The sequence below is a fragment of the Solanum pennellii genome, chromosome 1 (assembly GCF_001406875.1).
Source record: "Solanum pennellii chromosome 1, SPENNV200".
Taxonomy (NCBI): domain Eukaryota; kingdom Viridiplantae; phylum Streptophyta; class Magnoliopsida; order Solanales; family Solanaceae; genus Solanum; species Solanum pennellii.
This window is the reverse complement of record NC_028637.1, coordinates 108782204-108803983: the sequence shown is the minus strand read 5'-3', so window position 1 is coordinate 108803983 and position 21780 is coordinate 108782204. Positions and strand designations below refer to the sequence as shown.

Genomic DNA, 21780 nt, shown 5'->3' with positions numbered 1-21780 from the left:
TGAATCAGTAAACATCTGACTTACATATCAGAAATGGGAGATGGGGTGGTTAGATGGATGTACACACCAAGATGCATAATGGTTAGTCCTAAACTACGAAATGCTCACTGCATTGGTGCCATTCTTGTTGATAGATAACATATTATATAAATTTTTAAAAATAATATCCAACTGTATGCATAGTTAGTTTGATGACTAAGTGATGAGATATCAGTATCTATAAAAAGCCTATAGAGCTAAGAACAAAGTTCACCTTATCTGTCTTCACTCCAAGAAACCTCTTAAATATCGGACATTTCCAAGAGTCTTTCCTCTTAAACATCGTATATCTTGTTCCTGTTTTACACTACCCAAGAAAGAATTAGTGCGTTTAAATAAACCATTAACCATTCACTCCAACCTTCTACATTTGTTTCCAAATACTCTTTTGAGGTAAGTACTGACATCGACTCATCGAGAGAGATCGATTATTCCGAAAGTCTTTTCCATCCAAGTGGCAAAAGGAACAATGAGTGGGTTAAATGGAAACAGCCCAAGAAACTCCCCAAGGAAAACATTTAGCCCAAAAAATTCTCCAAGAAAAACAAACACAACTCTAAAACAACTCCTTTTAGATTCAAGGAACATGACAAATTTTCTTGATTCTGAGACAGAGGAAATGCTTTCTCTAATATCTTACTGTTCTTTCACTGATCCACAAGAATCCCCTTCACTACAAGATTTGAAGAGGCTAAAACTCATCCAACTCCTTTCCATCATCAAGACTATCATTAAACCACTTGATGATCAAGTACTTTCACCCCTTTTCATAATGTTGTCATCTAATCTTTTTAGGCCTCTCCCCCCACCAATTCATTCTGCCGTCTCAGTATTACTGGATGACGATGATCTTATCAGCAATCCAACACCCTCCTGGCCACATTTGCAAATAGTTTACGACATTTTCCTCAGGATTGTCAGTAGAACAAGTGTTGAATCGCTTCGTATCTACATAGACCATGCTTTCCTCCTTAGTCTCCTCACGTTGTTCCAATCTGAAGATCAAAGAGAACGCGACAACTTGAAGAATGTGTTCCACAGAATCTATTCAAAGTTAACATTCTACAGACCATTCATGAGAAAGACTATGCATGATGTATTCTTGCACTATGTTTTCGAGACTGATCAAAGGCACCCTGGAATTGGAGAGCTTCTTGAAATATGGGGCACAATTATAAATGGATTTAGTGTTCCTTTGAAAGAAGAACACAAGTTTTTCTTGAATAGAGTTCTTGTCCCTTTGCATAAACCAAAAGGGATGCAAGTTTATCATAGGCAGCTGGCTTATTGTGTATCTCAGTTTGTGCAAAAAGAGCCTGAGCTTGGTGAGGTTGTTATAAGAGGCATATTGAAGTACTGGCCAATCACAAATTGCCAGAAGGAAGTTCTGTTTATTGGTGAACTGGAAGAACTTGTGGAGACTGTTGATCCACAGTTGTATAAGGAACTTGCCCTGCCTTTGTGCACCAAAATTACCAAGTGTTTAAACAGTTGGAACTCGCAGGTAAATTACTGTTCTTTGGACTTGGCTTACTATTCAAGATTAACCATTAGAAAAATTGTTCATCTTCAATTTTCAAATGTTCATTAATAATATTTGCAAATGGGTGGTTTCTATGATGATTTGAAGTACTAAGAATTGATATCACATCCATATGAGAAGCCATTTTATCATCCCAAACCTACACTTCTTGGATTTCAATTATGTAAGAGATGATGTTGGAGTAAACTAATGGTTCTGATCTTAGGTTGCTGAACGCGCATTGTATGTGTGGAACAATGAGCAATTCTGGAAGATGTTATCACAAGCAATGGAAGAAGTCTTTCCAGTTCTAGTGGAAGGGATGGAGAAGAACTTGCAAGGACATTGGAGCAAAAGTGTTAGACAATTGACGGGGAATGTGAAGGGAATGCTGGAAGCTCTAGCACCATTTCTCTATTCCAAGTGCCTTCTACAGCTTGAAATCCAAGAAGCCGGTGAACGCATAAAAGAGATGAGAAGAAAAGAAATTTGGGAAAAAATTGAAAATGCAGCAATGGATAAGAGAACATACTGTAAATGCATTTCATAATTAACAGATACAAAAGAGGCCTTGATAGTGAGTGTTCCCCACAGCATCATGTCCTCTGACTTAGCACAATTGAATATCCCAGGAAATATCTTACAATCTCATGTCAGTTTACTGTCTATGGCTAAAGACATTTTCCCATATGGAGACAGCGATATACACGATGTAACACATTTCAATAAAGGGGTGATACTTCATATTTCAAAGAAACAAAATTCAATTAAAAAAATTAACACACAGAATTGTCAATACAGCATCTTTGAATTTCGCATTTCATTTCTAGTTATAACTATCAAATATTTTTTCATCTTCCTTTAGACGGTAACTAAAAAATAGTGCAGGATAAAATGACATAATATTTTCTTTAAAATGATACATAAAATTTAAACCTCTCTACCAATAACCACAAAGTACAGACAACAATTATTTCTTTCGCCCACCATCGAGATCATTCATACCTCCCAACGGACCATCACTTTCAAACCTCCAGATGAGAAGGTGGATCAACAAATTCTGAGACATCTAGCTATGATATCGTAGACTAAAATCAAACAATGGGACCTTATAATGGAAAGATAAAATCAGGAAAAGTTGCTCTTCAACCCAATATAAAATTCTCACACCCAATTATCTTAAGATTTAGGATCTCGCCCCTTCAGGACAGACACCAACAAAATCAAATATAATTGTTGCATCGCACACCTGTACACTAAATTTGTCAAACCTCAGCTTCTCCAATTGTCCAGCTAACTGTTGTGCCCAAAACCTGCAGCCCTGAAGCTTTGAAAGAATAAAAATAGCTTCAATCTTCAATGAGAATGTTGCCTGGATGAAATTGAACCCAAGACTGTTTGATCAACATGCATGGAAAGAATAACAATCTTAAGAGTGACACCAACACAGAGCCAATAGATCCATAGATGTGAAGTGTCATACAGCCGAGATGACAACATGCATTGAAACTTGGGAGATCCACTCTGTCAATAAAGAACTAAACTTGATACATTGACAACTTGTCCTTCACTGAGGGCTCCAAAGCTGACATGAACTGTTCCCAAGCACCATCCTTGAGCATCTGACAATATATCCAAGCTCAGAAATTATACATTTTTTTAAACTGGTAACGACCAAGCTCAGAATAATACATTGGACATCTTTATACCCTAAAAATTATACCACTGAGAGTTAGTGAGAAAAATGAGATTGGTCTTCCTTAGTTTCCATTTCTTCACCTGGTTCATCTCCAGATGAAACTAACAAGATGTCCAGAACTTTTGGCAGGAAGCAACTTAAAAAGTAAAAAGGAGGAAAAAAAAGAAACAAAAAAATGTGTAGAACAATTACTCTCCATAATTGTTTTCCTTGTTTAGATAAAAGGAAGAAGAATTACTCTGTGCTACAAAGCAAGAACAATTCACAAATTCTTGAGTAAAAATGCAATAAGACATGAAAAGATACCCGTCTAGAGCAGATGAAAAAGAAACAATTACAGTATCGGGCAACGCTTACTTGCTTATATCCCTGCAAAACCAAGCAGATTTCATTGCGTAGATCTTCACTTCTTATCTCCTGAGAAGGATCACAACATGAGGATAACAAAGAAAAAAAAATATCGGAGTTTCTCTTCCACAGTTGAAAATACAGAAACAGAAAGCTTACATGCCAACTTGCAATGGCTTTGCACATAAAGACGAGTGAATTTAATGCACCTGATGGATTTGCCTTTACCTGAATAAAAATGAAAAACCAAGACACATCTGCAGTTAGATTACAACTTTTAAACAGGTTTTAGAAAAGAACAAGTACTTGTTTCCAATTTATGACAACTTCTTGCATTTTTTAGAATGAAGTACATCAAGTATAAAATCTGGGTTAGTATAAAGAAAAGGATCTTTGGCCTCACTCAAACCCAAAAGCTAGCTCAAGAGGTGAGGATTGCCCAAGTCATATAAAGAGACCATCCATCCCATTATTGACTGATGTGGGAATTCTTCAACCCGCAGGTCACCCCATGGATGGATATTTGAAGTGTGGGCAATTTTAATATGGGGGGGTCCAACATCGTGAATGAGAATTGGGTTGTGTCCTACACTGATACAATGTAAAGAAATGGATGACGAGACTAACTCAACCCCAAAAGCTAGCTCAAAATGAGAGATTGTCAAAGCCATATATTAACCATTGCGGGACTTCTTCAACAGTTGATATAAGATCATGTGCACTGTCCTAAGTTAATTCAGCTTCAGGATGCCATCATCCATAAGTGGTCCAACAAAAGGACAGCAATTTATAGCTTTCAATAATAGGAAATTTACAATAATTTAGCAGTAGTCAGTTCTTTGTGATCTGAACCGAAGAGACAATATCAGAAGACGAAACTACCATTGCACATAAACCACGAAAGGCGTCTTCCTTCTCAATATCATCACGTATCCTGCCACAAAGTGAGAACAAATTGAAGGACATCAATGAGGCATTTTGTGCATTGTAATATGTTGATCAATATTGATGCAAGAGGAGAGTCAGGAATGGGTGGGTTTTGACACATTCAGTTCTATGAAAGGAGAAGAGAAGATCCCAGCTTCACATTGTGAAAGGAAGTTTTTTTCTTATCAAAAGCTTGACAAATTAATGTGTTAGTTATACAGCAACGTAGAATGGGTGCCGAAGATACTATCACCTTTTATCTATGTTTTTTTCCTCTCAAAACTTGATGCTCTTGAAAAGAAAAGTAACACTATTAAAGCTAATGACATTCAACCATTTGCACTAAGACCTTCAACATGCACATCCTTTTGTATTACAGAATAATAAAAACAAAAACATATACCACGGCTTCAAAGAAAATGTTATTACTTCTTACCATGTGGTATTATCAATCATTAAAATAATACTCCCACTGGTTTTTTTACAAGGTATAATACTTCTTCTGGTTGTCAATTAAGGCTTTGACATACCCATTAAGAAAGATAAGCATTAATCATATGTTTTATGCTGTAATTTGACTTAATTATTCCCGTCTTTTTCTTAATTGGGTAATTAATGATGATATGGCCCTTCTTGGAATAGTAAGGGTGGAGTTGGAAAGAATATTATTAATGCTTTCTTGATTTTCTTCAGTGACAAATTTTGGACAATAATCTTGGCAAAGATGACACATAAAAGGGACTGAAGGGAATATTACTTTGGAGTTCGGCAAACTTGATAAAAAATTTGCCAAAGCGTGCGTCTCAGGAATTAGCAACCCAACTTCAGATTGACAATGTTAAGATGGAGGTGTTTCGAGTCTTGCCATCAAATATATGGAGAAGAGTAAGCCAAATAAGAACACTTCAGTCAAACTTGGTCAGCATGACCACATTACTACTCTCTGTTTCATGCAAAAAAAGCCTATAGTTCTAAAGTTTTCAATGCATGAGCATGCAGGACTTCTAGTCACCATGAATGGAACAGTTGCAGTACGAGTTAACTTACATAGAGAGAGCAAAACACCATGTTTGCAGAAAATGCTCCATATGTGGTGACACAAGCTCCGGACAAACCCATGCAAGTCTTCCGAGGGTGATTGCGCTATTCTCTATCAGTGACTTGTTGAGACCCTTCTTAGAACCAAGTATAAAATGAGAAGAACAAAACACAATACATTTAGGCACAACATACATACATTTTATGCATATAAAAACAAACGGGATCAACCACCAATCCCAAAATATTTCAATCGTAGATAGGAAACAGATAATTACCTCAGCATGTTGAAGGATTGGTACTAAGCATGAGACTACAGTCAGGACTACTGGAGATATCTCTTTTTGGACCTGAAATTATAAAGTTCAACATCACATTTGTAGTCCATAAAACAAAAAAAAATGAAAATGCATATTATCTATTGGGAATCTAGTTGGCACAAAACAATGAGCACAAACACAGTTGAAAGAAGAGAACTTGCACCTTAAATATTAAGGCAAAAAGTTCAGTGCAATCACAAATATATATTTTGCAGCTCCACGTCATTATCAATATAAGAATCAATTTCAGATAATAACCAGTAGGCAGCAGTGCCAAATTCAACAAGACCCTGTTATGCTAGTATGGGTATCAGTATATGTTCCACTTGATTAAGTGATTTTTCAATCTGTTGTGAAAGAGGTTGATTGATATATTTTTGGGGAAATTATTCTATGAGAAATTGCTTGTTTAGTAACCTCTTTCACATGGGATAAAGATTCTGCTGAAAAGATGTGTCACCTATGTATGTTGTTCAAGATTTTGTTTGTGTTGGATGTCTCAAGTTGCATGCTACACCTCCACCAACTTCAATTTAAGGAATTCACCACCCTGTGTGTTTGATAAACTGGCATACGTGAACTTGATTTTGAGTTTTATATAACCTAGCACTTATCCAATGGCTTATGCAGGATTTTTCACAATCGGTATCAAAATTTCAATATAATATCAACGCCAGATCAGTATTGTATTACTTATCGGTCAGTCTGCCACAAAAATATCCTCTAGCCTGGCCCCCAAGGCCTAGCTCGAATGGCAAAAGGTGGAGGTTTTGTGACTTAGGTCTCAGGTTCAAGCCCCACACCATACAAAACGAAGCCTGGCATTTAAGTGGAGAAGGGTAGAGGGGCGGGCCCATTATCCACCGAGTTTAGAAGGTTGTGATTGGTCCAAAGGGCGGGTCACAGACTGATTTCTCGGTTTTCAAAAAAAAATATTCTTTAGCCTGTTGGTTTATATGTTCCTTACTATAAGGGAAAGTCTGCTCTCCAAATAATTATAATAATGTGTATCTGGGAAGGACCCATCCCCTGAGTTCCACTCAATGCCTTGAGACCATTGAAACAAGAAATAGAGTATGTTAATTGTTGGACTCTTTGCTGGTGAAGTTGTTTTATATAAATATATGATTATAGTGTCTTTTGTTGGCAAGGAGAAGAGTTTGGGATGAAGAAACACCATTAATGGAGGTTGTAGAGCTTCAGGCTTACGGCTCACTACGTGTTTGACGAAATGCCTAAACGTCCTAAACATGAGAGTTTTTACTAATGCTAGTCCTACTTGGCATATATAGCTGTGGATTAAAGTTACAATGGTGATTGAACATTGTTGTGCACTTTAAGTACAGAATTGAGGTATGTAAGAGGCAAACTGTTGAATTCAAAATCCCTTATTCCTTAAGTGTCATGTTCTTTTTATCTTGACATCCTTCCGTTTCATATCTTTTATGAATCTTTATCTATGGGAATTATGTTATTCAACCTCTCAATAAAACAAGTATGTTAAGGTGATCCCTTCCCTGTAGAACTGTGTGTTCTTGTTATACCTTATGGAGTTATCAATATGCCTATGTGATGGTATGGTTCTCCAAACCTTATATGTATAAGTAACAAAGATGATTCATAATACCCTGACTGCTTGAATGTTATTATTCATATGCTTTGCTTCACACGATATAAAAGCTAGGAATGATTCAAGTTTTAAATGACTAGATAGTATAGGCTCTCTGTTTTTTACATATTTCTAGTATACTGGTTTATTACTATTTTTAATAAAAGTTTTTTTTACTTGATTAGAAAGACTATCTTTTCAATTGAATCATCTACCCACGTGATTTTAGTCACAAGACCACGAGAGAACAGATGCTTCTCTGACACTAGAACCACTTCTGCAATCAGGGGAAATGACAATAATCAGATATGAAATTGGGATTACAGAACACAAAAAGGTTTTCCTTTGTGTTTTGCTTCCTTAAGTTTCTCTTTATTTTGATAAATAGTAGATGTTTTCATGCAGAACTAAATTCTACTTACATTCAATTACTTCAGCTAATCCTGATCAAATGATCTTGTAAAGCACCAAATCTGTCAAACTTACCTTGATTGCTAATTCTCCAATTGCCCAACATGCATTGTTGGCCACAGAGATGGTTTCCTTCAGCTTGGAAGTGTTTTGCTGTAAGAGCATCTCTCGAGTAAATGACAGGGAATCAAAGAGCTGAAAACACGTCAAAAAAGAGAACAGTATACCATACCAGTTGCTTAGTAGCAGCATCAAGAAATTCAACCAACCGAGGTCGCAGATGAACAGGACAAACCTAAATGCAAACAAGCAAAAGTATGTTAGCAATGAAAAGAAACACTGCATTCCCAAGCCATTCCGTTTTCCCAACAGATATCACAACGCTGACCCTATTAGGACCGGTATTAATGAAACTCACACATAGCCTGACGCATATGAAGTGGGTTAGCTCGAAGGTTACACATAAACTTACCCTCGCAAGATCACCAAGCAAAGCAAAAGCACTCTGCCTCACATCAGGTGCATCATCCAAGCAACATTGAAGCAACAAATCCCTTAAATTACTTTGCGAAACCTACAGAAAATAATTCCATATTGAAGCATAGGTTAAAATTTGCCATGCATCTTGATATCACCATACTGAAACTTGAAACTCAACTTGGAAAAGATATAAGCAACTTGAAACTCAACGCATGCATCATTTTTGGAGGAAAAGGAATTACCAAACTCTCAACACCACTGCCAAGACCTTCAGCAAGTCCAGACAGTAGGTCCAAGCAGCAAACAATGAATTCTCGGTCATATTGGAGTCCAGCTTTAACAGGATCAACCTGCAACCAGACTCAGTAAAAGTGGACAGAGAAGAGAGCATATTAGAATATGAACGAACATACTGCCTATTAAGACTTAGAAGAGGATTCCCCAGTACTGTCGCCATAAAATGCAAATATGAACTATGTTAAGAGTTGAAAGGCGACACCCCAAATTCGAAAAAGTTACAACTACAACATACTATTTAAAAATAAATAGAAAACTTAAGAAGATGATTTCCCCAAATTCAAAAATTCAAACATAATTTACCATAGAGATACAGAGGGAAAAGGCTACAGAAACACAAACTCAAGAAGGTTGCAAAACTACAGTCTTGACTTCCAAGGCTTGCTCTTACGCACGCGCCAAGGGGGGGAGGGGGGGGTCTGTGCAATCGTGTGAATGCAGGAAACCTGGGAGGATGCTTAAAACATATAATCAAAACAGTGCAAAGGTGTCTTTCCAATAAAGTATTGGCCTCTACATGTACATGCACAAACACACATAAGGAGGAGAAAAATGAAAAGGAGGTCAGATTAGTGACAGAAAGCAGTGTGGTATCATAGTATACCTTTGCCATTAGTTGTGACTGGATGATGGTAATGCACCTCTGAAATACCGGTTGAGCAAATTGTGCAAATCCAGTACCCAAAGCCTGAAATAAAAGAATGGTTAACAACAATATATAGTCCTAAGAGGCTTATTTCTGACAGTAATTGCATATGTAGTTTTGTTCAGCAATAAATATCTATCCAGTACAAAGTCTAGCATGGTCACATACAGTGCTACACAAATAAAACAAAAGGTATTCTTCGAGAATTTGAAGGTAAGGACCAGCAGATTCAGGACTACACAGGTTGGTTAGTTCTCCTCCAAATAATGAGAAGTTAAAAAAGTATCAAGCTTAGTCTGGAGAGAAGGTAACCAGATTGATAAATATCCACCTAGCCATATAAATAGCATGTAAACCTCCAAATTTTGTCGAACAGGTTCTTCATGTACGTGAAGAATCATTGACAAAAATACTGCAGTCAACAGCATCATTGACTGAACTTAGTAACATTCAATAACATCATTGACAAAAATACTGCAGTCATATGAAGCATCCAAAATAAACGATATAGAAAATCTCTTTATAATATCTTAAGCTAAAATTGCCAGTGTAAATCAGAGAAGCAAGAGGTCCACTACTCAATTAGTTTGCAGCACTTCAACATAGGATGGACCAATTGTCTAGTAAATGACCATTATATTTTAAATTCAGAACTTCACCAACCAACCCACCATATTATACTTAAAATTCAGAACTCCACCAACCAACTGACCCCCCAAAACAAAAACAGATAAAGAAGACAAATAACAAACTAATGCACCAATTTTTGCCGTCCAGAAACTATAAGATGCAGAAACATCAGACCAAAGGCTCACAAATAACAATAAGTCAAGATATTCACGCAAAAGCGCATTCATACTAATAACCATACATAAAATATATACTTTGTTTCAATTTTAAAAAATCAACCTGAGCAATTGAGGTAAAGCACTCGAGCAGTGGGAAAAGATCCTTGTCTGAATTTGGGAGTTGCTCCCACTTTCCAATTAATGGGGGCATTAAAATCTCAAGATACTTGGGCTGTCATAGCCAACAAAAAGAATAAAAAAGGAAAATATTAGATCTTACAAACTTACAAAATTTCTTAAATATAACTTGAAATCATTAAGAGGAGTACTGACACGTTAAATAAAACAGAAAGAGTGAGCTACATGATTAAACCAACCTGATTAAGTTCCCCTCCAACTGCATCAGCCAACGTTCCAATGGCATCATACACTATTCTAAGGTTCCGTCTCTACGAACACATAAAATTTCATACTGTTAACAAATGGAAATACAATATGGTGTCACCAATGTTCAGAAGACAAATAGACCTGGTATTTTCCGAAAGCACACATCAAGTGTTGCAAAATGATTTCCAAGCATGGGGCTAACTCTTCCGCAGCTTCCTACAAAAAGTAAACCATCAGTTAACACATAATGCAGAAGCTGAATATCACAAACAGATTATCACTACGACCTCTTCAAGAGTAGCAAAGGCTGAACAAGCAGCTTCTTGCACTCGTTTATTATCATCCAATACTCTCCGTAGAAGACCCATTAAAATTTTGTTGAACTGTTCACGCCCTTCTTGATGATCAGTGCCCTAAAAGAAAGTCAAACATACAGAAGGAAGACTAAGAAATTATCTAGTGACACTAGCATATCACAAAAAAAGTATTTATTTCCAATCAAACAGAGGCATAGATTAAAAAAAAGGTAAAAAAAGAAAAACTCAAACAGCAAATAGAAATTCAACAGTCGGACAAGAGAAAGTAATGCAAGATAACTTTTTTCTTAAGAGGAACAAATGCAGGACAACTTACCCAACCTAACACATTAAATTTAGTATATATGATCATTATTTGATAATTAGGAAAGCACACAACTAGAATACCATTCAATATCACGGCATCAATATTAGTCAGATATGCAAGAGCACATTGGCCAGTTCATCTAAGGCCTCATTTGTTTTCATTAAGATTAAGGTGTCAGAATATGATTGCACATTTGAATATTAAGATGTACTTTGTAGGTATGAACACTAAATCATTAAGATTGTTTGTTTTCAATATCTGAATGTGCATAATTTATTTCAAGAATAAGATTATAACCCACCCCAGAAAAAAAATGATTTATTTACTTTCTCAAACATTTTTTTCTCAAGAAACAATGACAACTTCTTCCAAAGAAGTTTGGACAGCAAACGAATTGTGGCAAGAAGAGTTCTTCATAAATATCAATTCACCCAAGAGTATTGCATATATTAAAAATATTAGATAAATACTTGCAAAAGATTATGAAAACTTACTTATTCAAAAGAAAAAAAATGGTATTTGGTTGGAAAAGGAGAGGAAGAAACTTGAGACTTGCCCAAAAGAGAAGAAAGGGAGAAGAGAATTTGTTTATGAAAGAAACCTTATTATTTTAATAGTCTCAATGGTATTAAAACTTTGTTATAGATCTGGTTCATTCCGACTCATTAAGACCGATTAAGAGGCTTTTTAAAAAAAGAAACAAATGGGCTGAATCTCAATGATTAATATTTTTCACCAGAAAACCAAATTCTCTTCTTCCTTTAATTGAACATAAATTTAATTGAACATGAATTTAAATAATAAATTAAACTTAATATTCAGACATCTTAATGAAAACTATTTTCTTGTTGATATAGCTATATCCATGCACTATTACAACTGAACTATCAAAACATTGCTACAACTACATCTCTTCAGGAGAACGGCAATAGACCCTGAAACCGAACATACCATACGATTGTGGAGAAGAATTTTGACCCAAGAAAGATTGGTGTAGGATTGCTAGACTCTACACAAATATGATGGCCAATACAATCACAACTATGATAGTGTAGCTTTGATCTAGAGAAGGAACACTAATAACCAACCTGAACAATATATTTGCTGAAGCGGGACAGTGTCCAACAGGAAATGCTTCGTATTAGAGGAAACTTGTCATCTAAAAGTGGGATGAGAAAGCTAATGATCTGAATGGAAAAAAGAAAAAGAATGAAAAGCATGAAAGGATACAATAGAAAATAAGTTTCTTCAATATGCGCATATCACAGACAAAATCTATTACATAACATATCACACATTTTATGCACTAACTCTTACATTAATATGAAATTCATCTACAGGAAGCTTGTCAATAATAGGTTTACCTCCGATAAATGAGGGAAAAGTCCATTTATGCAGCCCTCGGCGATAGCACCCAGAACTAGCACAGCTGCTTCCCTTTCCTTCCAGGCTTCATCATTCGAACATGACAATTTAGCCTGTTCAGATACAAGAAAGTGCTGCATATCAGATCCATTTACAGTGAACTACTAGCACAAAAGGTCAAAGGGCAATAACTTCAGTTCCTAGTTTCTCTTCTTTCCTTTATTCATCACTAGTATGACCAGAGTTTCATCCAAGATGATAAAACTTACTTCTTCAGATTCATGCAATATTGATCCTCTTAGAGAATTACGGCTAAGAAGGAAGAGTTCTGCCATTGTCATGGCTAGCAACAATGAATATGATGAGATCAGATACATTATAAATGACAATATTTTCTTCCCTTTGTTTTGAATCTTAAGGAAATGAACCTTGGACTAACTCAACTCAAAGGCTAGCTAGCTCGTGAGGGGAGAGTTTCCCAAGACCATATATAAGGAGACCAAGGACACCTTATTCCACAGATGCAGGATCCCAACAAAAATTGAACTATACTATTTTCACAAACATCATTTATTTATAGAATATTGACACATAAAACCTATAAATTTTGACAAATTTCAAGGAATTACTATAAATCAACATCAGGAGCGCGCACCTGAGTGAAGAATTTCCTTTCTTTACGCACACAGATAGAAATGAAAGAAGGGAAAGGATAGCTGAGTTCATATTAAACATAATTAATCACCTGAACGACAGGCATCAAAGTGGGTAGAATATCATCACCAAACACATTAGAGAGAATATCCAGAGCAGCTGCACTACACTTACGTAAATTCCACACATTTACAATGTCTTCATCCTATAATTAGAAAAGAAAGAATAACAGTGGTGTCAAAGGCCATTCAAAAGTGAGCATTAGATAAGAAATTCTTTGGTTACTACTCATACATCGTCTTCACCATCCTCGGAACCATGAAAACGTGAAGAATGAAATCGAGGTTTGATGTCCTGTCCACAATGATTTCCAGTGTAATTATTTTCGAGTTTCCAAAAAAGTAAGCATCACTTTTTCAGCAAAAAAAGAAAAGAAATGGCAATGAAACCTGATCACGATCTGGCAGAGATCCATCCTCCTGCAATAACATAATAATGTTTGGTTAAGCAAAAACAATTCACAACATAATATTTCGTACTTATTTGAAATCTAAATATGAATCAGACACCAAACCTCAGCCTCCAAAAGTGACTCATCGTCATCAGCATAAACCATGTTAGACAGCAAAACCTAAAAAGTGGTGCAGGAAATATTACACTTATGCAAAAGAATATGCTCTCACAAAAGACCCATATACCCATATGGTTTTGGAAACAAACAGACAAAAACCCGTGAATAAAGCATACCGGAATCAATCGTGGCAAGAATTCTCTCAAGTTCTCAGGTGGCAACTGAGCATCACAGTATGCGGACCTGTCAATGAAGCCCAAATCAAATCATATTTGACAAGTAAAATAAATTCATGACAGAAGATTCCCACATAATACACAATCTGTTCAAAATATAATTAAAATAAACAAAAATCTATTTCCCCTAACAACTTAAGCTTTTAGATGAGATGGTCAAGCATTGGTATCACATGGCTTTGTCGTTGTGCTTCTCAATGTTAATTGTTAGCCCCCTGTATTATGTTGGCCACGCTCCAGTGGTCTAATCTTGGGTGATCAGGGAGTGTCAAGTCCCACATTGGCTGCGGGAATGAGTTGTGATCTCCTTATATGTTCTTGGCAATCCTACCCTCGTGAACTAGCTTTTAAGGTTGAGTTAGGCTCAAGATTTTTTCACATGATATCAAAGCAAGCAGCGGTCATCTGTTCGAGTCTTACCACCACTCGTTATAAAAAATATTCACGTGTTTGGCCCATGAAAAAGTTCAGGCCCGCAGGTGAGAGAGTGTGTTGATGACATGATTAAGAAAATAAAAGTGTGATCTTTCTACCAGTTCAACATTTCAGATGAAATGGTAACACTTCAACAAAATCAACAAATTCTCAACCAGAAATTGAGAGTTTTCCAAAGCAAAATAAAAGCAAAAGACTGCAAGCACCTAAGAGCATAATTCATTTATGAACCCAACTACGAAAAGAGGAAGATATAACAGGTAGAACTAGACAACCTCAAGAAAATCAACCCGTTTGTTCTAACAGGTGAGATTCTTAGGTGACGTGACATTTTCCACTTTCTTCATATAATGAAAAATAAAATCCCTTAGGTGGGATTTGGGAACTCCTTTTTAGCTCTACCACACTATTGCTTTTCTTAGAAGGTAAAATGGTCATACCTAACATTATTTCTATGCTACACTTTCATATTACAAGGTAACTGAATAGGTTAGCAGTGCCGTCAGATCAAACTTCAAACAACCAGTATTTTTAAACTCATTATCCCTCTACCATAATATCTAAACGGCAAAGGACCAAATATACCCCCGGACTATTGGAAATAGTTTAAATAAACCCCTTCCGTGATACTTTGGGGCTAAATATACCCTTATGACTAAGGGAGGACACATGGACGGCTAAGATTAAAAGAACTATTTAATTTAAAATAAATCAAATTCCGATAAACCCCGTCCCGCCCCAATAATTTAACCCAATTTAATCTATAACATACCCACCCAATTTATCTTTCAAACAAAGAAAGCTAATATCCGATTGTGTTCCTCTGATTTGGGCATAAAGACAATTGAATTTTGAAAATTGACTGCAAGCCTCATACGTGTTTGTAGGATAAAAATCTTGTCCATTAATCTTATGTTCATATAATTATACTAGTGTGTAAAGAGCTGAATAGTCTTCTTTGGCAAATTAAAATTGGGGCATGGCACTAACAATAAGATTGATTCTTTCTTTGCTCATTTTAATGGTACAAATTTGCGATGCTCAACAGATATTGAAGCTTCAAAATCCACGATTGATGGATTGAAGAATTGATAGAATTTATCAGTTTGATGACCCATTTTCCGATACCGGGAACTGCCTGAGAGAGCTATTGTAGAACTCATTATTGTTGTTCTAATGGCATGCTCATCATTGATTTCATAAGTATGAATTGAATGTTTGAATCCCTAATTACTAAATTTGATGATTTTGTGTTTAATTTCTTTCTTATAATATACAACCATTCAATCTGGTCTGCCTCTCCTAAATCCTTACAAGGAAGAAAATGCAGAATTTAGACATGCATAAATAGGTTCCAGTTTGCAGACCCTCTTTGATTGCCGGAGAAAACTCAACCGGACATTAGCTTTCTTTGTATTAAAGATAAATTTGGTGGGTCAATGTTATAGATTAGGCCCGGTCAAATTATTGGGACTGGCGGGTTATATCCGAATCTGATTTATTTTAAATTAAATAGTACTTTTAATCTTAGTCGTCCATGTGTCCTTTGTTAGTCATAAGGGTAATTTAACCCCAAAGTGTAACAGAAGGGGCATATTTAGCCCAAAAGTATAAGTAGGGTATATTTAAACTATTTCCTATAGTACAAGGGTATATTTGGCCCTTTGCCGATATCTAAAACAATTTGTTTGGTCCTTCCCTCCCAAATAAGTATTTCCTTATTCCTTAACTCCCTATTTATAGGTTTACAAACTAATTTATTTTCCCCCTCCATCAAAGGGAAGTACTTGTATAAATGATACTAATAGTCGCGATAAAGAGGTTAGTCATTTTGAGCTCAATAACGCTAAGTGCCACGCTTGACAAATATCTTTCAAGATTACATAAAGATTATATGACAAGATTCAGCGAATACCTATTTTTTTATAACATATAATTATTGATTACTAGAATAAAACGAGACCAAAAATAATATCAAGGATTGCTATCACCGACCCCAATGAGTTTGACATTAAGGCGTAGTTATTGTAAGTTCTCTCTCCATCTGTCAAATTTTCTATTTACTCCTAGTATCATAAAATGATTTAACTATTGTTTGTCAAACATTTCCTACAATAGTCTAGTTCAACTTCTTTGCCTACTCCCCACGCTAGCTAACATTTATCTAACAATATGCTATATCCAAAATATATCACATTGAAAATGCATGGGGCTCATGCGGGCTCTAATATTTTGCATAGCTCTGGAACAAATAAACTTGAAGATTGAGTTCTGGTCCATTCAAGCAAATGAAACGTAGGCATGCTTTGAAAAGTGAGACACTGTATACAATTACCCAAAGACTGTAAAATCTTACAGACAACATAAGTACATAAACATGTCATCAAAGCTTCCCAGATCATGTTAACTAAAGAACCATCTCTATGGTTCTATCATTGATTTTACCAACAAGAGAAATGAAATCTATTGCACAATTTTGAAAGATAAATTGTTCTCAAGGCAAAGGTTACTAAAGCATCCAAACAAAACTTCTTTCTTTCCCCGCTTGACATGATATGATGCCAGTGAGAAATATGGATATTTTAAAAGAAGCATCAAGGGGAGTTACCAAAATTCACAAGCTTCGAGTGCCACTTCTTCATCTGGATCCTTGTTGACTTGCAATATATATTCCAAAACATTCCTCAAGTGTGGCTGTGTCAAAGCATCAAAAGTTGATCAAGAACATGGAAAAAAAAAGAGGAGCGTATGTTCCATGTTACTCTAAAGGAAAGACCACAAAAAGGCTGATAAACTGTTCAGTTTTTTTAAATATTATTGCAAATCATATACAAGTAATACTTCCACAATGAATTTAACTTCCACACAGTGTCCTAATATATAGGATTCATATGACAACACTAACTATTTTGAAAATGATGCATGGTTGATTGTTTGATTGATTGACAGCACACAAGTGATGCTGCATTTTGCATCCAGACCCCAAAACCCAATAAGACATAACTAGACCTTCTTGGTGCAGTTCATTGACATATTTACTTATTTAAAGGACAAAGAGAAGACAAGAACAAGACCATGAGCAATCAAAAACTGCAAATCGTTACACAGTTAAGAACTTATTTCCCGTTCTCCAAAAAAATGTGGTTAAAACCTATTTCTTCATAATGTTTATTATACATTATTAGGATAATGCACAAGTACCCCCTCAACCTATGCCCAAAATCTCAGAGACACACTTATACTATACTAAGGTTCTATTACCCCCTGAACTTATTTTATTAATAATTTTCTACCCCTTTTCGACTTACGTGGCACTATCTTGTGGGCCCAACCCTGGTTGACTTTTTCTTTCAAACTAGTGCCACGTAGGCCTAAAAGGGGTAGAAAATTACTTATAAAATAAGTTCAGGGGGTTAATAGGATCTTAGTATAGTATAAGTGTGTCTCTGGAATTTCGGGCATAGGTTGAGGGGGTACTTTGGCATTTTCCTACATTATTTAAAATTTCATAACTTCTAGAAATCTGGAACAATTGTCCATACCTAAAAGCAAGTGTGAGCCGAAAAGAGATATGAGAAAGAGAATAGAGACAATTTAGAGTAGAAAGAGATGCACCTCCAAAACGGCAGGACGAACTTCAATTAGTTGAACAAATGCCGCAGAAACCTGTTGAACAACGCAAACTGAGTAAATGGTGACACTAAAAGAGAACTCTCTACAATGGTGAAATGTGTAATTAACATCGCAGAGAAAGAGTTCTAAAACCTCTTTGCAGGTGATAATGTTTGCAAACATGCATTTTGTAGAGAAAATTAATAAAGAAAAAAGTGATAAGAAGCAGAAGAATCGGGTCATCGGGCAAAACACTTCCCCAGCCGACTAACAGAAAATTAAATATCCAACTCTCATCATACTTGACATGGAAATCATAGACTAACACGGAAAACATCTAAGTTGTAATAAACTTGCGAATTTTTTTTAATTTTTTTTTTTTGATAATCGAGAAATCTGTTTGTGACCCACCCTTTGGACAATCACAACCTTCTAAAGTCATTGAATAATGGGCCCACCCCTTTACCCATCTCCACTTAAATACCAGGCTTCGCGGTGTAGGGCTTGAACCTGCGACCTAAGCCACAAATCTTCCACATTTTGCCACTTGAGCTAAGCCTTGGGGGCAAATAGACTTACAAATGTACCATCTTATAACCAAGCTAAATAACTCAGAAAGAGACTGATCAGAAAAAACACAGAAAGCAACAGCCCATCTTCCAGATATACTAGAAAGAACTGCTTTAGCTATTAGAAGTTCATTAGATACATGATCTGTGAACTAGAAGTCATAAATTTCCTGACAGAATTAGTTCAGTCTTACAAGGTCGATCCAACTTGCTGTAAGTGTCATAAATAGCTGTAAATTGAATGATATAAATGGTATCTCTTATTATGTGCATCACTTTACTCTAAAGATGCAACTCATAAGCATGAGTCACACCACCCACAAGCAGGAAATTACAACAAAAAGCAAATTTGTCACCAATAAGGAGAAATCAAACAGGCTGATTAGATATACATCAGTCCCTTACCAATTTCCGCACTTCTGGAGCAGGGTCGTTGGCAAGAAGAAACAAGCCTTGAAGATATTTATCCATGGATAGATGCAAAATCTAAAACAGACACTAATCAAATGAGTACAGAGGTGAAAATGGCGCATGGCAATAGAAAGGAAACAACTGGATGGTACTCACTTTAGGCATCAGCATTATATATTGATTCACAGAACTCAATGACAGTTTTCTGAGAGAAGCATGAGGCGACTGGAAAAGCTGTTCATTGAAAGATCAAGTTAGAATGATACTATAAATCCAGCATTGAGTGACAAATTAAGAGCAAACTATATGATAAAATAAGCAACCAAATCAAAATCTGGACAAATAAGGAAATAATAATAAGGAAATAATTAGTTTACCAGGAGAAACCTTGGAAGGAAAACAGTAATGGGTCGTTCAGATAATCCAGAAATATCAGAATCAAGGAGTTGTGGGACATCCTCGCAGATCTGCATTAAAAAAAAAATGTTCAGCGTGCCAATTAAGTATAAGTATGAATAAGACACAGATATGACAGATGTCCACTTTTGCAATTTTGACCACGTTGGCTGACAATGTAAGGAGAGACAAAGATCATTACCTTTACAACATATGCTGCAAATAGAACTTAGCAATCATAAGGGTCTCATGTAACAAACACTAAACAGAAGAAAAAGAATTTACTTTTCATTATAGTTGTACAACAATTTGCAGTATAGACATTGTCAACAAGGTTCACACTGTGTCCACTGTACTGTGGATACTATTAAGTGAAATGCCCGATAAATAACAGAAAACGTTACCTTTGATAAAGCATCCATGGCTCCTTCCACATGGTTTACATCACTACTATCCAAGCTACTAACAAGTGCCTGTAGCAACTCTGGCCATCCAGCAACTCCGTCTATCTGTACAAGAACACTAATGATGGTTCCAGCTGTGGACCTAATGTGTCTATCTGCTGCCCCTAGAGAAGGTAGCAACTCTGATTTTATGTATTGCTGGTTAGCAAGAGGCATGTTTTGGAATGCAGATCTCAGGTTATTTTTCAATAGCAACCCAGCTGCTTGCCGAATGTCAACTGACTTTCCCTGTTATAAAGTCCAACCAGATAGTTGAGAGAGAGAAAAAACTGAAGCTTTCCAAATATCATAGCATGTTTAGGCGAAAACCAATCCCCATTGCCATATGCACAATACCATCTTCCATACATTAAATCACATGTCAGTACAAGCCATCTTCTTACTGTTATAAAATTAACAATATGCTGGAAACCAAGAAAGTTAAATTCCTATAGAATATCAAGGAATGAAATAAAGAGAAAGAACTGACAATATCCCATAAAGAAGACTTGAAACTAAACACAATATTTAAGTCTCATCAGTAATGTCCAAAGATCAATTCATTATCAAGAAAGCACTTAAGGATGACTTGTGCAACAAATTAAGTTCAATACACATTGCTAAAAAGTCAATTCAGCTCACATAGTGACAAATTCGATAAGGAAAAAATAAAATCATAACCAGTTCAACTAGCAAGCTTCATACAAGAAAAACCTCACTAAAAAGGAATCAATCCCCTAAAATTGAATTTATTCAGTAAAAATCCAAGAAAATTATCAATAAAAAAGAATTGAGAATAATGAGTAAACTACCTCGGCATGAGCGAAGATGAAAGCGAGATAGTTATTGAAATCTGGAAACTGAGAGTAGTGTTGAAGTTGTTGCCAAATCTGAGAATTATCTGAAGTCGGAGACATTTGTTGCTCCAACAATCCACAGATCTCCTTGAAACCTTGTTCTTGTGGCTGCCATGTTCCACTCGCCGCCATATTCCGATAACAGTGATCGGAGCAACGGTATATTTTCCGACGAGTTTTTTACAGAGAGAAAAAGACGAGGAGGCTTTTGTGTTTTTCAAAAGAGGGGTTTGGGGCATTTGTAGGAAGTATGATCAGGTGTGTGAGGGTTTACGCCTTTATGGTGTGACGCAATTAAGGGACCGTGTGGGTCAATGATTAGCCTCCGAGACATGTGCGTATGTGTGTAGTGGAGACTAGAGCTGCCCTTTTGTCCGACTTGTATTATTCCCTTCTTTTTACATTTATTTTCTTTTTTTAAAAAAAAGATACAGTAAAACTTTTTGGGTTTAACAATAATTACTGCTAATTTAGGGAATTCTTATTTTACTTTTTTAACTTTTTTTTAGATTGTCAGTTTTGAAAGCATTTGGATCAAAAGTTTGTCATTAAGCTTTTTAGCCTAGAGATTTGGGACAGAGTCCGGATTATAATTTCAAATATTTGTTTATTATAGTTTTTTAAAATATATTTCATTTTCTATAAAAATAAAATGAATATAATTTTTACTTATAAATTTTAAAATTATATAAAAACACTTTAGCACAAAATTATTATGTTTATAATGAAATAGATAATACATTATCTAAAAAGCATAACACATTATTTCAACAAAAAATATTAATAGCATAATTACCAATTACTGCAATTAGTTAGAAAGCTTCAGCAATATAAGTAACAATATTTTCTTTTAAAAAATTATATTATATAAATAATTGGCTTACCGCAAAATATACATTTCCAAAACATGATTGTGTTTAATGAGGGAAAATGATAGATATAATTAGGTGAAATCATTAAATAGATGAACTTTGGGTAAATTTTAAACAAGATCAAAGAATTATTTTTTGGCCCAAAAAATACCTTTTCTTCTTTGTTTTAATAGATTTTTGAGTTCCTAATTTTCTTTTGCTCAGAAAGAAAACAAGTTGATCCA

The 21780-nt window shown here is 35.6% G+C and overlaps 2 protein-coding genes across 3 annotated transcripts; one reads left to right on the top strand and one right to left on the bottom strand.

The window, feature by feature from the left end:
* The first annotated feature begins 41 nt into the window (after positions 1-41).
* LOC107005174 (serine/threonine protein phosphatase 2A 57 kDa regulatory subunit B' beta isoform-like) lies at positions 42-2880 on the top strand. The gene is made up of 2 exons (XM_015203700.2): positions 42-1543; positions 1788-2880. The coding sequence occupies exons 1-2, from the start codon at positions 509-511 to the stop codon at positions 2109-2111; spliced, it is 1359 nt and encodes a 452-aa protein (XP_015059186.1). The 5' UTR covers positions 42-508; the 3' UTR covers positions 2112-2880.
* LOC107005163 (transportin-1) lies at positions 2351-20929 on the bottom strand. Of its 2 annotated transcripts, none has more exons than XM_015203679.2 (29): positions 20640-20929; positions 19789-20076; positions 19366-19455; positions 19145-19222; positions 18983-19063; positions 18012-18062; positions 17005-17090; positions 13902-13968; positions 13729-13785; positions 13604-13633; positions 13449-13508; positions 13246-13359; positions 12500-12613; positions 12224-12322; positions 10799-10924; positions 10653-10727; positions 10502-10573; positions 10246-10356; positions 9295-9378; positions 8636-8743; positions 8386-8487; positions 8146-8208; positions 7989-8066; positions 5852-5923; positions 5583-5710; positions 4491-4542; positions 3768-3836; positions 3618-3677; positions 2351-3183 (listed from the first exon to the last, which is right to left on the bottom strand). In XM_015203679.2, exons 1-29 carry the CDS (start codon positions 20814-20816, stop codon positions 3100-3102), a joined length of 2676 nt encoding a protein of 891 aa, XP_015059165.1. In that variant the 5' UTR covers positions 20817-20929; the 3' UTR covers positions 2351-3099. The 2 variants fall into 2 exon arrangements, with proteins under 2 accessions (XP_015059165.1, XP_015059174.1); XM_015203688.2 differs by having other exon boundaries at positions 5583-5707.
* Between the last annotated feature and the right edge of the window lie 851 nt (positions 20930-21780).

What these genes read in the sequence shown, in the direction of transcription:
- LOC107005174 (XM_015203700.2), top strand. Translation starts at nt 509, where the DNA reads ATGAGTGGGTTAAATGGAAACAGCCCAAGAAACTCCCCAAGGAAAACA. An exon ending in TAAACAGTTGGAACTCGCAG is followed by an intron (nt 1,544 to 1,787) that starts GTAAATTACTGT and finishes TTCTGATCTTAG; the next exon opens with GTTGCTGAACGCGCATTGTA.
- LOC107005163 (XM_015203679.2), bottom strand. Translation starts at nt 20,816, where the DNA reads ATGGCGGCGAGTGGAACATGGCAGCCACAAGAACAAGGTTTCAAGGAG. An exon ending in GCAGTGGTGTTGAGAGTTTG is followed by an intron (nt 8,488 to 8,635) that starts GTAATTCCTTTT and finishes TATTTTCTGTAG; the next exon opens with GTTTCGCAAAGTAATTTAAG. An exon ending in TGGTGTTTTGCTCTCTCTAT is followed by an intron (nt 4,543 to 5,582) that starts GTAAGTTAACTC and finishes ACTTTGTGGCAG; the next exon opens with GATACGTGATGATATTGAGA.